We start from the raw sequence: 18,558 nt of genomic DNA, 5'->3' as shown, positions 1-18,558 counted from the left end.
TATTCGCTTAAATTCGAGTTCAATGAAATCGATAAATTAATCGCATGCAAGTCATATTTTCTATTTTATTCTCCAAACAGTTGCTGGTGATTTGTCTCAGAACGATTCTTGATCTTTTCTCGCTTCGAACGCAAGAGACGAATAACTTCTTTTGAAATAAATTCTATATTCCACGAAGAAATGTGAGAATGTGTTGGAATCTGGAAACTCTTCTTACACGGGGACCCGATACGTCAGGAAGTTTGTTCTGCTCACTGAACGAGAGACGAGATTCTGATTGATTGTATTCATTATAATTAAGAAATAACGGACTTGGTAAAGAAAATCAGACACGTCTGTACATTACTACATTTTGCCGGCGAGAGAACAAATGTTAAGTATTGACAATCACCTAATACAGTGTGCGAATGATTTCTTTTAGGTAAGCAATCGAGCCCACGCCGTCTCTATCACAAAGCAGATGACGTTTGCATAAACACCTAAGTAAGGATCACAGGGGCGTATCACATAACTGTGAAAAAAACAAATGATCAATCTCGCGATTGTTCGAATGAAATATGACACGGAAACTAAAAATTTTCACGACATCGATACACTCTTCTGGCTGATAGCTCACCGTGATTCCGTGAAATTTAATCTCTCTGTACGGACATAAAGCGAGGGTTACAACCCTTTTAGTTATTATAGCCTTCGAAATCAAGAATAACGAATTTACTTCGGACTCCATTTTGTATGAGATCAGCGAATGAAATGAACGAGCGAAGTGAACCAGCGCTCGCTCTTGGCTTGCTCAGCAACGGGAACGTAACCGTCGACGCATAACAAAATGACGATAAATCAAAGCAGCCAAGTCTGAAGATCGTCTGGTCGGAATACAATAAAATTGGGTGGAAAATAGTTTCGTCGTTGAATCATTAATCACAGCATCGTAGGTATATCATCGGCGACTACGCGCAGCTGTCTTTCGCTTTGTGTCCCAGAAGCAGCGATCCGCGGTCACTCGTGAATGGCTTCTGTTTTTGATAAGAAAACGAGTAGTATAAATCTGTACGGTGAGGACTCCTCTTCTTTCTTTCCTCTCCCAAGGGCTTGGCTCCAGCACTATCAGTGTTATATGACCCTTATGGTGCGGTGATTTAAAATACCGAAAATCGACTAGATAGTTGAAAAAAACTCATACATATCTATTAGTAATATCCAGACCAAAGTCCCTGACACTTGCAAAGCCATTCTAGTGGCTTTTCGGTGCGGAACGGTTACTGAAAAATTCGGGACTTTGTTTGAATTGAAATTCTGACCAAATGCATATTTTGATACGCTCAAGACAACACTATTGGCAAAATTTGCTCACGAGCCTCCGATTTCTTATAAAATGCTCATTTTCGGTGAAAAAATGAGTAAAATCGGATTTATTCTCAGGTTTGTTCGGACATGTCATTCCCGATGTATATCCCGCTCCGGTGGCTTTTCGCTACTCTAAGGATCAAAAGGATGCTAGTCAGGATCAGCGATGCTGCATTGCTTTGCGGGTTGGAGCACTAACGAGGAAGACCTTTCCTTTCTCCGAGAAAAATCAATAACGTGTCCGGGTATACGGAGATATGGGACGAAGAAACGAGCATACAGACAATGACCCGGGAGTCACAATTAGTTGACAGAAGCGGCTTAGGCACGATGTTGCAAAGGTTTAATCAGGCTGATTAATCAATGTGGCGCGTTAAATTGGAATTACAAAGGAATTACCGTCAGCGCGTACGACTTCAGCTACACCCTCTACACCGCGTTGCTACTTTAGCGGCGGTACGCGTCATCTCCGTCTTTTTCCGCAAAGTAAAATCATTCCGCCGAAAAATCGCAATGCCTTTTGCAGAAAGGCGATATGCTTTGCGTTACGTAACGTACCGGATAGTCCGTTATCACGAGGATGATGGCTGCAGTGTTCAAGTATTCGCAGTTGCTCACGAATTTGCTGCAGATAATTGGTAAACAAAACACATAACCTGTGCATATGAAATGAATGTTACAAGTTTTTAGACGTACTGTAAATACACGGTCTTCAAAGAATAGGGAGCCTCCGTAGCTCCAACTCTTTCTTCCGGTGTACTTTTATTCCGGTCACACTACCTAGGTAAGGCTACTCTTTATACCGTGTTTCCCAATCAGTATTTGCAACAGGATGACTCTTCTCTTCACCCCCTCAACCCAGAGGTAAAGTGAACATGGTCTCCGCACCCCACGACTCGAAAATTTTTCCCAGGCCATTGTCAGAACACTCCTTCGACTACAGTAAATTATCATCAATGGGAAATGATTAATTATGAAAAGGAACCTAGATTGATACTCTGGAAAAAATTAGAAAAAAAAAACCACGGATAATGACAACGCCAATAACAAGTAAAATCATAATGAGGATTTCTAGAATCATCTTCGAGATTGCCTTGATTCGAGAGTGAATTTTCGAAGAAATGACAGCTATCAGGTTTATATGCGGCAGTCGGTTTGCTGCCAGTTTGAACGCCGCGAAAAAATTATAACGGGGGAAAAAAGTGGAGGGGGAGGTACGACGGAATGTCAGAACGATCACCAGCATCTGCTACTAGGTATACTTTGTTAGATCCACTACACATTATATCCACTTGTTGTTAGACGAGAGAAGAACGATGCACGGAGAAAGAAGGCTGCAGGTGTTTGGCACACAGCTTCCGTAGCGTAGTGGCTATAGAAATTCAACTCTTGATTGCGAGAGAAAGCGTGGAGATTTTTGTGGGGCGCGACAGCAGAGGATTCTCTATTATTAAATTTATTTAAAATTTTCACCTTTATGGCCACGATGAATAAATCGGATTGCAATGAATCGAGCAACGTATTTGAGCTATAACTTTGAAATGAATTCAATTTTAGTTAGAGATTAGCATTTTTTTGTTGATATGTTTGATGAAGAGTATTTCAATAAAATAAAAACGAAACGAGGAATCTCATGCAGTGTGCCTGGGCCCCACTTCCAACAAAATATAAATTTCTTGTCTGCGGTGTAAACGATGATACAAGCACACCCATACAACCACTCAACAGGCATACCCTGAACGATAAATAGAAATGAAGAATCTTGGAGGTACGTTTTTCCTACTTGATGACTATAAAGAATGTCGTTCTAATGGAAATGTTTAGAATCAAATATTTCCACTAGACCGACGAGATGTCAGATAAATTATTTGGCACAGATTAAAATGTTTAGGAGGTTTTCAATAATGAAATGAGTTGTCGAGTGGAAACGGTCCGCTACCACGTCAGTAGTCATTGGCCGTGTCCGTTACGATATGCACACCTGCAATCCATCGCAAACTGTATAACAATCGCCGGCCTAAAACTGTATACATATTCATACGTACATACATACACCCAACAGCCAACTCGGTCGCTCTTTAACTCCTCACCCCTTATTTTTCGTCTCTACCGCGCCTCTCTGTGTTCCACCTATCGAACCAACTGGACGCAGACGATGATACATCACAGTGTATCTGTTATCAATAATATAATATTATCACTTCGATACAAAAAAAATCCCCATTACGGTGGGAAATTCATACCGTTCTCCGCTAACAATAAGCCAAACGTCAACTGTGGTATCCGAGCCGCTGGCTTACCTCGTCGTCCGTCACAATTTTCATGCAATTTTAGTTTGTTGCGTTCAAAATGAATTGTCATCGTGGCGATACAAACATCGAGGACGACGAAGCCCAAAGAGGCGACCTGTCTTTACCTGACTAGCTCACCAAGCGCCCGAACATAATTTGACGAATCCGTAGAACGTCACGTGGTGAGTGGATAGAAGCGCGCGACAGAAGCCTCGGAGAATTGTCGTCTTCCTAGTATTTCTCACTCTTCCATCGCTCATTGTTTATGGCACTCGCGCCCTTGCCCCTTTCACACAGTTTGCACACTGTGCGCAAAACACAGATCTATACGTGAGAAATGCTCCGACAATAAGCCGCCTCATGGTTTCGTGGATTCTCTGATTTCATTTGCGGGAATGAGCCGTGTCCCGGGCCATGTGCCCGTGAAATCTCATTACCGAGAATTTAACATCTGATTCTTCAACGTAGCAAACCGAGCCAATTGCGAACATACATGCATACTATAGGCTCCCTTTCTTCGCTGACTTTCACTTTCCGATTCTATGCGTCAACGCTGCTGCTGTAGGTAGACCGAGCGCACCCTCGGATTAGCTTAGCAACGTCGAGCCCGCATTTGCGGCGAAACACTAAAAGATGTGGGACCAGGACCATGTATCGTCTGTAAGTATACCTGTGCGATGCTATAACCTAGCCTAATCGTCGATTCACAATTAAGTTTATCGCTCCATTATTATTACTACTGCGTGTAGCTACTGATAAAAATTAGCAATCGTCGAGATAATCGATTCGTGATGCTACGGTACATACACGAGCTCGTAACGAAATTCGAGTTTCCGGAGAGGTTTATTGCACGAGACACGTAATACACGAATGCACGTACGCCCGGTGCGGTAGATTTGTAATCCACAATCCACGATTCACAATCAATCTAACCAGGCGTATATACTGAAAAATTATTCAAATAGTCGGAAATGTATCTTCGTGAGTGTGACATGAGACCAGGTCGATTGCACGTTGACGAACCGCTTGGATAATTGCAACGCCACGATGTTTCCCAACCGTACTCAAAGTGATTCGGGAAAACCGTGCTATACGCAGGAGTTGATTCAATTGTATGCCATAGCTCCATTTGATATCATTTATTCGGGGAACAAAGGAGTAGGGATAAGAAGAGTAGGTGGAATAGGAAAAGAATACAGAGCGATCTCTTCGTCTGTCGGATGATATGTATTATCTATCTAATGGCCCATAGACAACCCCCCCCCCCCCCCCGTCGGAGTATTAATTAAACTAGATAATACATAATAAAGATCAGTTTCTCGTCGTGTAAACGGTTTCATCGCTCGGGTCAATGCCGCATTTAAAAATGAAATGGAAAATAAAGAGTCAAACTACCCCTCGCGATATCAGGCCGACTTATTATACCATGAACTTCCTTCATCTTTGTTAAATCACTTCATCTACTGATCGATGTCATTAACATTCAGATGCGCATCCTACACACGCTGAACTGAAAATTGAGACGACGAACGATGTAAGCGTAGAGATGTATATCCTAATTAAACATGCAAATCACACCCCCTGCCGGATGCCTGGCTCCCGATTCGAGCCTAGTCCGGCCCCCCATCGCATCATCGCGATGCATCGGTGCAACCCTCGTCGATTCAACAACTGCAACTTCGCCGGCTCGGGTAAAATCGAAGATCGACAGATGGGATTGAATTTCATTCGTCAGTTATTACATCATCGCCATCTTCATCATAGCCGGGCTTGATATGTTGTATTAGTTATCATTAGTAGAGGAAGGCGGGGCAAAGCTGGGTACTTGAGGATTCCATGGGGAGGGAACAAATTTTCAATCCAGAATAATGTTTAAAGTCCTTTTCGATCATTTTGAAAACAATTTCACAAAATTTTTAGGGTAAATACCCGTTCTGCCCCGCTACCCCATATGGCCCCGCGTTCCCCTCTATTATTATTTTATTTTCATTCATTCGTTTATTTATTTTTCATTTGTTCATTTATTTTTTTTATTCTTTCATTTGTGCAATGTAATACAAAAAATTTTAGCAAATCAATAGCAAATAATGGAAACTATACCATACTTCTGACAACGAGTCTCGATGAATCTCTTTGTTGTGAAAAAACGAATGAATGCAATTATAATTACCATCGTATCATGCGATAGTTGCAGATCAATCAAAAGATCAGACCTGAGGTGTCAAGTATACCCACCTGTAACAAACAAAAAGAGGCAACGTAATTCATGAAGTGTCTGCACCTCGTTGGTGACGATGAAAACAATTCATAAAAGCACAGGAAACAGAAGTTTCAGTCGACCCAACCTTATGGTAGCAATCATCTGATATTATACTTCGCTCCACGTAATGCGCTCGAGTTGCCAACTCGCCATACGCATAAATCCATACCGCTTGTTATTTGTTTGAGTTTCACCTTTCCACGGTTCACGATTAAAAATTCGAAACTTTTTCTTACCGCCAAAAAGTTATAAAAACCCCCCAAAAGGTCACCAAGTACATTCAATGTTTTGGAATAACACCCACCCAATAACTACTACACCTGAATAGCTTGATAGAAGAAGAAAATAATGGAAAATCCAGTAGTACGCGCCTGGTAAGCTCATGTTATCGCAATAAAAGTCGGTAGAGTGAGCAATTTCAGGTTTAGACTACCGGCACGTTATCTGTAAATAAACGCGAAATAAAAACTCCTCACAAGCACTTCTATGGAGCATGCGCTTTAGTAAAGTTCTCTCTTGTTATGTTTTGCTACTAACAATGACACATTGGTGCCTTTTATTGTTAGATGGAAGAAATATCTGACGTTGATCACTTCCTCAATTAATTATGAACAAACAAACGATGATAATTACATTAGTGAAATTCAATAAGATTCCACTGTTTTAAATTGTCAACTTAATAAAAATGAAAGGGGCTCGATTGATTCAGTCTTTCGAAAGATATCGTGGTACGTACACGCATGATCACATACAAACAAACTGATTGACGTCCGCAAATAAATATTCAATTACATTTTTCTGTATAACAATCTGAATAAAATTACTTAAAAATATATAATGTATATCAGAATTGTTGAATAGACTGTCCTCTTAATTATGGTGAATTTTTTTTTGGTTGAATAAGCATTGTATAAAATTGGTGGCAACGATTGAAGCTGAAAAATCACGTATTTTAGTTTCGACCAATAACGGAGCCCAACCTCTCCCACTTAGCATCCGAGGCGTGCAAGTCTGGGGATTTGTTGAATGAAGTATGGGATCAAGAAATTATAAACGCAAGCTTTTCGAAATTTGACCTCTTCAATTTATCAAGCCGAATTAAACCATCCCCAGAAATTTTTCAATATCTTCCCCTAAATCTAAGCATCTTTTGCGTTCTGCGATTTTTCTTTAAAAGCTTTAGTTTTTCCTTTAAAATTTAATGCGAACCGCTAAATTTAGGTTGATTTTCCTTGATGCCCAAAAAATTGACATTCAAAAAAAAATGTTCCGTGCAAATGTTACTCAGTTGTGTTCTTAGATTACGAATCTATAGTGAAAAAACATCGATTTTCCCTTGAAAAAAAAAGTCACCCCCTAAAATTCTCATACAACCTCCATAATTTTTTGAATCCTTAGCATCATTAGAGTTGTCTCTTCTGATCCTGCAACTTGTGTTCCAAATAGTTTACCAAAAAACCTTGAGTTTCTAAGATATTTTCTTGTCTAAAGACAAAAAACTCACCCTGTACGCAAAATACGCACACACGCGCGCGCGCGCGCGCGCACTCGTACGCACGCACACAGAAAATAGGCACAAAAATTGAAGGGCCACCCCAAGAAGGTCCAATCATCCCGGGGTGACTCTTGAATTTAGTTGAGTGTAGCATACATCTATACGTACTGGTTCACATCGGTATTGAAGAGAATTAATATCGGGCGTATAACGTTTAGAAGAGAACCGCAGGAGAGCTATCCAGATTATCCAACAACGTCAATCAACTTACAACGTTATCTGAGCCTATACGAGGTGCTGGCAGTACTGGCACCCACCCGGAGTATCGATCTGCAGAGAGGAACGGCTACTCCCCTTCTCTCGTTTTCCTTTTCTCCTTAACGCGACCACACCAATTCACGCGACTGGCTGGATAGACATAGGTATACCCAGACTTACAATTAGGCGACATAGAGGCGTAGGTAGTACTCCAATGGCTGTGCGATTGTCAGTGTTATCGATTCCAAATATCACAAGTATTATAATAATTATTATCCCACATCATTCAAAAATCATCTCACAATCGTAACTCTCCATCCTCTCCAATCTACATTATAGTTCAAAAGTGAATAGGACATGTTATCGACCAGATATGGTTATTAATATATGTGATACTTATGTTGCTAACGCGTTTCACCGACATTCGGGAAAATTAGGTTGGTTCTGTTTTCGTTTTCGTCTCGGAACTCTATTCGCCGTTTGTTCGGCCGTGCGCTTCGTGTCCTACGGCCAATTAATTGTAGGATAGACTATAGAGACATATGATATATTCGTATGTGCAACGATCTATCTAAACATGATTCATAGAGTTCTTTTCTTTCTTTTTGCTTTTTGGCAAAGATGCAAATAAAAATTGATTTCCGTGTTATTTTCAAGATTCGGATATGCGATGTAATTCAAAAGAGATCCAGTTGAAAAAAGAAAAAATGGGTCGTCAACAGGTAAGAAACCAATCGCAGTCGAATGGTTTCATAAAAGGTGAAAGGGCTATATTATCGGGAGAGAGGGGGGTTTAAAGGCCGCGACTAATTGTAAGAAAGAGCGACGAATAAAGTTGGCTCTCGATTGGTCAAACGCAACACAATCGAGGGGGACGCTTAAAAATTCAATGCATTTCAAATTACCTTCTCGGTTCTTTTCCCTCTTTTTTTCGCTGTTCTCTCGTCGGTTCTTTTTCTCTTCGACCCCGGAGTTGCGCTCATAGCGCAAAAAAAAAAAAACAATTCTGCGAGGAGAATTCAAAGACAGGGAAGAAGCCAAAAGGAGAATTGTACGGCAAGTTAAAGTTCGACAAAATCAAAATGCTGCTGCAGTGCCGAATGAAGGTACCTGGCACGAGTGTTTCCCTACGCTTATACTCATACGTGAGCGGTGTAGCTTCGCGAAGGAATAATAACTGCACCCACTCCTACTACCGACCTTCATTCCCTTTGTTCCCGGATACAAATTTCCATAGCTGTGGAAATCATCGGCGCACGCGCAACGAAAATTAGAGTGGGTGTAGTATTACGTGCAGGTGGGTAAATATACTATAGGTCTACATGATCTACTCACGGTGAGAAGAGCTGGCGCGGTGATCAACGCGGTAAGGTGAACCAAGAGGAATTTGAGAAGAATGAAACAGGATGTGAACAAACAAATTCAAGTATCGAAATGCCGCCAATCCCTGTAGCTCGATAATTCAGCTCTTGCGGTCGACCTGTCGAAGAAATTGCTTTCGATGCTTCCACTAAATGTTGGCGAGTGTGCTAAAACGGGACAACAGAGACATGGATGGGCTACCGTTGTTAGAACTGCGGAGGAACAGTTCGCGTTCGATACCAGTTCGATCGAGGCATAATTCGCAACACCTGTATCCCACGTGCATCTTATTACAGCGACACACGTTGCAGGAGCCAATGCCGATTCACCAGATTGTCATTCAATCACAATGTCACATCTAATAGAGGATTTTCGCGCGAAAATCTATATATGTGCCTACCTTTAGATTTCACCCGTCGGTTCGTTTAAACTTTCTACAATTCCAGTAAGTGAACTTGGGTCTGCCATCAAATTAACGATCGCATGCTTACGAACGCCTTCTAAATTTTACATGGATTGTGAGAATAGAGTGGATAGATGGTATACAGATTATGTTATGTTAGGAAAATCAGCTCGCGAGCACATGACAAATGTACTCCGCGACGTGTACGTGGTATAATATTGAATTCAAAGAGCTCAAGATTTTATAAGAACTGAACATTAAAAAATAAGTTATGCCCTTATGGCGCGTCTTGTTGTGAGATGTCACCTGTGAGGGCTGATCTATTGCCACATCTGCTACCGATCAGCCCTCACGGGTGACATTTAACAACAGTACGCTTACGCCGGTGGCTACGCTGACTTCAGCGATAACAAAGCTCGGGCTCACTCGGAAACCGAGAAATCCAAATATTTCGACGCATGCGTGGATCGCAGCCCGTTGCACCGGAATCGCACGGTACCTATACATATGTATGTATGTATGTATGTATGTATGTACGTACATACGACCCAGCTATGCCTCAACGTTATATCGTGATTCGAAAAAGAAAGCGGGTCGATCGTGTATCGCGCTATAGAAGATCTAGTAGGACAGCTCGAGCGCAGCTGTCACCTGACATAGATGAGAAAGAAGTATCAGAAATTTCAGGTTCGCCATAAGTTTTGTCGCGATATTATAAAACTGTATCCAGCGGCTCGCTAGGTACAGTTAAGTTGCATCGGCTTCTACAACTCACCCGTTAACAAACTTTGCACAGGCGAGTACACCACTATTACAGCTTTATAGGCTATAGCACGTTTTTATAAAGACACGGTATGCACCAATGATATGCATGTAAGAACTCAATATAACAAGTGCCTGAAAAAAAAAATGTTGCCGAAGTTCACCCAATATAATACGTTACAAAAAAAGTGCTAACCTATGAGGTAACCGTACCTCCGTGAAGTTGGCCCCCCACTTTTCGAAAATTTAAATTTTTACGATTGTTCCAAATTGTTCTAGAACCGTTCTGCATTGCTTCAGAAAATAAATGTCCTAGTGTGAACTGGAATCTTGGAAAATAAAAAAAAAATAAATAAAAAAAAAAAATAAGGATTCTTTGACCTAGCCCTCCACTTTTCAAAAATTTCAATTTTTCTCGATTGTTCCAGGTTGTTCTGAACATTGTTCCAAGAGCGCAATGTAGTAGGTCCTTTTATCCGGAATTTTCGAAATGTGGAGGACTAGTAAAAAAAACTATTTTTTAGTCTCTCGGCTTCATTTTTGAACTTACGACCAACCGTACAATTGCATTGTGATGTAACTCACCTATTTTTTTCCAGTTCATTATGAGTAGTTCTGTAACAGAGAAATACAGAAAATTATTATGACGATGATATGCAAGTTAGATTTAAGAACTACGTTATGCCAGTCTTGGGTGTAGTTTCGAGAAGCCCCCATTAAGAATTTATGAAACGAGGTGATCGTATGATAAAAGCTAAATGCAAACGGGCGTCCTCTGACCTAAAACATTACGATTCATTTCAAATGACGAGCATAGAATCACATCGAAAGAATACACTCCGTATGCGTGTGCAACAAATAAAAACATATATCTGTATCTTCATCGTAGAAAAACACTATTTATACATTTCCGCGATATCATGACTTAAAAATTGGACACGGGGCCTATACAAAATGATTCTATAAGCGATTTGGAATATGCGAGGACATTTTTTCTTATTTTTTCCAAAGGAGCGATCCGCCATCGACCGTACATATGTTTGGCAATTAATGTTTCGTCATACGATTCATCGCACAAAATAGACCAAATATGTGAAAAATTTACAATATCAGCATCGTATACCGTTAACCGTTCCGACAAGCCTACGCATCACCGATTAAAGAGAGTAGGAAAAGAGCGACCTGTCGGGTGAAATGCCGGTCACGACCATGTAAAAGTACCCCACAAAAGTGAGCAAAAGATAAAATGATATGAATTACGGTTGTTGGCATAAAATTGGATGCGAAGAAAAGCATTTTAGCATAGTTCAATTTGGTTCATTTGGTAATTTATATATTCATTCATTTTATGTTTCTAAATCTTTCTAGTAGATGGCTCCATGTGATTTCGTCAAATTTGAACGTTATATGCTATCGGAAGGTCGTGCCAACAACATAAAAATTTTGATGGTAATGTATGTATCTATGAATTTATTCACCTCTTCCCCATAGATAAATGGGAAAGGCCGATTTTGCTATTTTTGTAGAGGGGGAAGCAAACAAAAATTTCGTTTGCTTGTGATCTTTTTCTTACTTGAAGTCTTTGCCCCCTGATTTGACGGTCTTTATTGATGGCCCAGATATTGAAATCGCGCCTTTCCGTTCCGTGAAGATGTATGAAGCGTGGGTGTATGCATCATGGAAGCTAATATATCACATCCTCATTGCTGCGCAATACGCTACTCTCTCCAACTAAACAATTTCGTTTGAAGAACACTAATTCCGATGATGCTTCTTTATTTTGCCAACATTTCTGAGTTCGTTCTCGTGGTAGTACATTGATTGCAAGTCCAAAAAGATGAAGTTTTCCCGGTTCTTAGCCCTCGAAATACTAAAAACTCGGTAGGGGGCTTATCGCAACTAGTACGTACACCCCCGGCTTTTATCAACGAACCTGCTGCCCTGGGATTTCTTTGTCTTGGTCCTCTTGACAACGGTCCGAATGTCATCTGGTATCGGCATTGTCGATGCGTAGCCATGTTCAGCCTCTGCAACGGTAAAGAACACTGATGTCTCTATATATTCCACATGCGCTTGCATAATATTCATAGGTATGTACAGTACACGCGTATCAGGTCGGAGAGATATGGGTGTGCGGATGGCACAGATGTTTGCACGACAGATGCGCGGCCACGTGCGCGTGATGAGCATCGAGCCGTGTCCGCAAGTAGAGAAAAGAAGATGCCACCCTCGTTGCCGTAGGTGACCGAATGCTTTTTACGTCAGTCCCATTATTATAGTTGAAAGCCGAAAAATAGCTCGCGCTCCACACTGTTCCGATGGCCGATTGACTTGTAATAGAGGTAACGATAGAGAAAGAGGAGCCCGTGTAGAAATTTGCTGGGGCATGTCATATACCACACCAGCGCCAGATCAGGCTTACAATTAGCCATTGCGCGCCTCGACACGTTAGCCTGACGGGAGCCCGAACGGGCGCTAGCCAAACTTCTCTAGTTTACGAAGATGAGGGACACCAACTGAGGCGCTTATAGCTTGGCCCTCTCAACTATGCTGAGCAATCCCCATATTATATACTCAGCTGATCGAATAGTCGCAGCGAGATTATATTCGACCACACCGTGACAGTTGCAATTTTCAATTTCAAATTCATCATGAATCGTTGGGAAAGAAGACGAGATTTAACGCGAGCACGAGCTCGTCGATATCATCGGATGCGTGGAAAAAAAAAAAAAATAGTGATGTGCCAAGCCCCGAATTTGAAGATTCGAATATTGAAAATCGAGGTAAGTGAAAATGGAACACTCATGTCTATTTCGTGTTAACGATGGAGTGTTTGTCTGTGGAGTGATTACTCACCAGCAGACAATTTTCATCCAAACTTCTAATTTCAATTTCATTGGGAAACCTAATTTGTTAGAAGAACGGTTATATCATGTTGCTCATTGTCAGATGTATTATTAAGGCGATATATTGATTGTGAGTTGAGGCTTCATTTTACAATAAAACGATTTTTTGAAATTTCAAGTTCAACTTTACATCTCAATACATTTTTGTCGTAACTTCAGTCGTATTTTCGAAATCAATGAAGACAGGTCAATGATAGCGAAAAAAGTGAGACTCTTGAGTTAGACCCAGACGAAACAGCCCAAGTCACAGAGCTTTTGGAAAGTAACTAATACTTGTCGAATCGCTTCTATTCACAACGCGATAGCATAAAATGTACTTGAATGATAGTTACTTCAAGAAATGTAGACAATCCCAAAGTGCACACCTCGTACACACCGAAGTCAATTTGGCCCCCCAATATACATACATACCATTTGAAAAAAAAGGTTTGTCATCGATTGTCCTTCGTTGGCCAATGTTCGCCATATCTTTATCTTCGTTTGCCCCTTCACCATAATTAATAATCATAATTATCATAATAATGGTACAGCATTCTTGAGTTGTTATCATATGAATATTCCTCTTTACCTTTTCATTACTCTTCAATTTTCGCGAACGGAAAACTTTCGAAATTAAAAGAGGCAAACGAAGGTAAAGATACGGCAAACATTGGCAAACGGATAACAATCGGTGGCAAACATTTTTTTAAAATAGTATGTATATTGGGGGGCCAAGTTCACTCCGGTCTCGTACATCCATGTTATTACGTCATAACGCAAACGTACGTTATTTCATACGCATTAGTGTAATAAACTTATTGTTAGTCTCTTTCGTTGACTTCGACTCAAGCCCCGTACTTGGGCACGGGGGAAGCGCCACAAGCATCAAGTCAGCTACTGGGATCTTGCGGTATAGTAGTATGGATGCAGAAAGTGAAATAGACAAAGGTGGGAGTGCGGCGCAGGCGCTGTGGATACACCAGCGGCGAGTATATGGATATAAATGTGGGGATGGGGATGGGGTTGAAGATGGCAGTAGTGAAAGTATGTACACAAACCTCAGTCATAACTGGCGTAGTTAGACACTACGCGATATGATTCAGGTTGGCGCAAAATATGTATCTCTATTGGACTTCGCGTACAATAGATGCGGGTCGAGCGGCACCAGATCCTCACCTCTGCCGTTGCGCTGCTGTAAATTCTCCTAGGGATATTTAGCGCCAACCTAAATCATATCGCGTAGTGTCTAACTACGCCAGTTATGATCACGCCAAGCTTACATTGTGAGGCGTGAGAAGAGGGGCAAGTATGTGCGTAAAGAGCTACGTGTACAGTATCAGTGCATCCGCGATGCTTGCGCATATTTCACGCATTGACCGTAGTGTTTCGGTGCACCTGTACTTACGTACGTATGTACATACATACATGGGTTATTTATGCATCAGAAGTGCACGGGATATTACTTTACACTATACTTACTATGCTCAATACATTCGGTACTGATGCGTGTACAAACATAAAATTTCCTATTCGCAAGCTGCGTTTAGCTTCAAAAGTGTTTGACTAGATTTCTTATTCACAGAAAATGGAACGAGTAAACAAATATAGTTGGATACCTCTTTTGTTAGTGCTAAAAGCGACTGGTGAATAAGGGACTCGCAGATCGCGCCGAGTCGTCACATAATCTGGTCAAATACATCTATGTAACTCATAAGTTTTGATACATCTGTATTAAAGATGATTCATTTTGATTTCTTCAAAACGGCTAAGTCACGCAAAAAAAGGTTTCGCACAAAATTTGTGTGGTTCGAAGAAGAAAAGAAGTAGCCATTTGATTCAAGCGGCGTGGCCAAGACCAAGTGAAGGTCAACTTCGGTTTTTCGAACGGAACCTTACATTTTTCATTTCGCAAACCAAAAGTTCGATCAATTTTGCACGAAAAGGTATTCCAAGGACTTGCTTCATAAAACCAATAGGCGAAGAACTGTACAATGTAGAATCATGTCGCGACACTGCTCGAAAATGAGTTGATAACGATGAGTTCCACTGATCACGTCGGAGTTCGAAGGTTATTTCAACCTTCAAACTTTTCGGTGACGTAAACGAACATCTTTGACACTTGGTCAACCCTATATCAATAAAGAATTGAACATTTTTCAATCAAAAATTCGATAATATTGAAAGTAGTTATATCCTTATACGACGTAAACCTTCACCAGAAACTTTCTCGAAATAACTGACAATGAGACCAACGTATCAAATTTTGTAGGTAAGCACTATTGCACAAATATAGAGTGGTAATACATTTTCCCGAATAGCGATGATTAGTGACGGAACTACTTTTCCAAATGAACGTTAAACGAACTAAAATACAAAGACTGTACGATAACAGGGACCGACAAAAGCGTACGATTCTCGCTTTGTATTCTTGGTAAAGATTCGTTCGAGGCTACAAATAACAAAAGCTTTTTCCGTTTTTTTTTTTTTTTTTTTTTTTAATTCCAGCAGGTATAACTCTAATGAGTCATGTCCCAAAATGCTTTTTCCGTTCGCGAGAAATCTGCCCTGGAGAGATGAAAATTAATCACCCTGTACATACCTAATGATCTGTATAATGATAACGCGGATGAAATTATGAAGAAGAGGAACAGCCACCGCAATGATCGCATCGCTCGCGTTTCGGTATCCCCGGAGGTAGCATTTTTGAACGGGGAGGTTGAGATTGGATTGAATCGGTCGAAAATAGCCACGCAACGATAAGGAGTACATCGTTGATAAAAATATTCATGACAGTACTATAACGATGAGGATGATTACGATAACGTTTGGTCACTTCTGCGATGTTTAGCCTCATTTCTCTTGTCGTAACACATACCTGCGAGGATGAGATTTGCACAAAAATAGGGACATTTATGTATAATCATTTGCTGTACCAGCAGTGCAGAGGAGGTGCCGGGAATTCGGGTTCAATATATTTTTGTTATTACACGGAATCCGCAAGCTCGGAGAGGTGGTGGGAGGAGTTGGGAGTTGAATTACTTTCTTATGTAAGCCTTGATGCCGCCAGGTGCCAAAGAGCTCTATGCGTACGTACGGTACACCAGCTATACGCGTATACATATGGGTATACACGAGATATACTATAGCTGCGAATGCATATACGGTACACGTATTTAAAGCCATCGGGGTCGGGCATGGCAGCGCTGTGGAGGGAGTTGTACCAACTCGGATGGAAGATGGAGGAAAAGTATAGTGAGTATAAACGTAAGAAAGACAAGGACGTTACAAATGAAAGAAGAGAGGGAATGCAAGCAAAATGATGAAGTAGAAGAAACAGAAAGAGAGACAGAAAGAGAGAGAGAGATTTACATTGCGTAGGGCACGTATGCCAATACAATAACTCTACGGTACGTGAGATCGGAAAAAGTCAAAGAGAGGAGGAATTCTTTTTGTTTTTCGTTCATGTACACATGATAGGTACAGAGAATTCGAGGACGGTTCTCTTCTATCTATAGCTATAGACATGCATCACATCGGATGTCACGAGCGAAATATCAAACTGTAGTGAAAAAAGTGACACGAACCGACACGAGGTTGATGCCTTGGCCGTAGGTCACCCTGCACTAGGACAGCAACAAATATAACTTGACGCGGTAGTTTCTAGCAGGTGGAAGAACAGTGCAGGGAAACACGGATGCAAATGGAACGAAGCAGAACGCGACTACGCTCCATGTTTGTTTTTTTTTTTTTTTTCTTTTATTTTTTTTTGTCTAAAACGAGCAAATGCCAGCCAGCTGCAGCCAGCGAACGACCCACCGGTCCGAAAGTCGAGAGACGGCCACGGCTGCAGCTTCGTGATGATACCAAGTCCGACGCAGTACCGATCGGTATCAAGTGTATGTACGGACAACAGATGGATTCTTATATTCGATAGCGGTAGCGAGGGTACAGCAGATTGTTGATAAATAATATGTCGACGATGTGTCTGTGACACTTACCCCGTTCTCTTCTTTCGATGTATTCGGCGGCCTCCAAAAGGGCAGCAATGCTCATATTTTCCGTGATGAGCTCTGTTATTTCACAGAAATCCTCTTTGAAAGTGTCTCCTTCGTCCCTCGTACTTCCAACTCAATCAACCTACGTTTTCCCACGTACACGTTCCACACGTACACAACACACTAGCTCCACCACCTCTCTCACTTTATTTCTTCGATGCTTTATCGTGACACCTTTGCAATTACTCGTCGTTGTATTTGTCAAATTCAGATTATTGTTAATTATAATAATTATACTGTCAACCTTGTTTTATGATTATATGATTTCTTTCACATCAATTTTAACACTGCGCGCACCTTATCGGTTTTATTTTATAAGGTACGCAGCGCACTGAGCGGCAGCAGCGTCGAAAAAACCAAGGTGGAGTTGAGAGTTAAAGTTAGCGCGGGTTTGTCAGTAACGTATCTTTCGTATATATGTATAAGTGAAACCAGCTTTACTTGCGTGTGATCAAGTCACGTTGACGGGCGTTCCGTTAATTATCGGTGTTTCTATTCTTTTACTTCACTCCTCAAAACTTTTAGCTTTCCGCATGATTATTTATTTACCTTCACTCCGTTGTTCGTTTCAGTGGTAGGCATACATTCAACTTTTAATACCGTTTAATCGTTACTATTAGTTCTTCTCCCTCGTCGTCGTCGTCGTCGTCGTCGTCGTCGTCGTCGTCGTTGATCACGGCCGTGACGGCAAGTGTCGTCGTAGCAACAAAATTTGACGCTTATTACTACTTTGTTTTTCCGTTAGGAACTCACGACTTGTTCGCGAAAAGAAATCGGATGTAAATCCAGGAAACAAACGAACAAAAATAAAAAAACTAAATGGTGATCGACGATCGCAAGCACGAATTGTTGATGTAGTACGGTCAAGTGTGTATATGTATCAAGAATAATTATATGAACTGAACAATATGTGTAGAACACGAATATCTGCCGTTTATTCTATATCGCGAGTAACTAGAACTCTTGCGTTAGTGGGTACGTGAATACATTTGTATATACGTATATTTATATATGTTCATACATGTGTATATACGTATACACACATACTATACACACACTCGCCCGAGCGCACACGTACAAGTTGTATTAATTGAGCATGTATATCGTGCCAATGAACCACTTGATTAACACTGTGACGTTTTGTCGTTTATTGTCATTTAAATTTATGTAACCCGCACAGATTTATCCATCAAATAAAAATTAAACGAAACCAACGAACGGACACAAGGGACTCACGACGGCTGGCTCCGCACCCCGCGAGCACTCTCACGCATTTATCGATGTCAAACGCTTTGCACCGAGGCACCAGCCGTTCCTTACTAACGACGCACCCTATTGGCCAAGCATTGCGCGAGTGCATGGAGACCGCCAATCAACACCTGCGGCACAAGCTACCAGTGCAGACCGCCACACTTGCGACCGTCACGTGAATTTCATGCCCGA

The 18,558-nt window shown here is 41.2% G+C and overlaps 1 protein-coding gene across 1 annotated transcript in view; it reads right to left on the bottom strand.

Annotated features, from left to right (window-relative positions):
- LOC105693393 (max dimerization protein 1-like) overlaps positions 1–18,389 on the bottom strand; it is a 39,814-nt gene extending 21,425 nt beyond the window's left edge. Inside the window, exons 1-3 of the mRNA XM_012413266.3 lie at positions 17,059–18,389; positions 12,109–12,202; positions 10,761–10,790 (exon numbers count right to left, since the gene is read on the bottom strand). Coding sequence (XP_012268689.2) covers positions 10,761–10,790; positions 12,109–12,202; positions 17,059–17,113 — 179 coding nt within the window. The 5' untranslated portion in view covers positions 17,114–18,389. The remainder of the gene's footprint in view (positions 1–10,760; positions 10,791–12,108; positions 12,203–17,058) is intronic.
- Between the last annotated feature and the right edge of the window lie 169 nt (positions 18,390–18,558).

The sequence above is a fragment of the Athalia rosae genome, chromosome 1 (assembly GCF_917208135.1).
Source record: "Athalia rosae chromosome 1, iyAthRosa1.1, whole genome shotgun sequence".
Lineage (NCBI taxonomy): Eukaryota > Metazoa > Arthropoda > Insecta > Hymenoptera > Athaliidae > Athalia > Athalia rosae.
The sequence above is the reverse complement of the archived record's forward strand: the minus strand, read 5'-3'. Positions and strand labels throughout refer to the sequence as shown.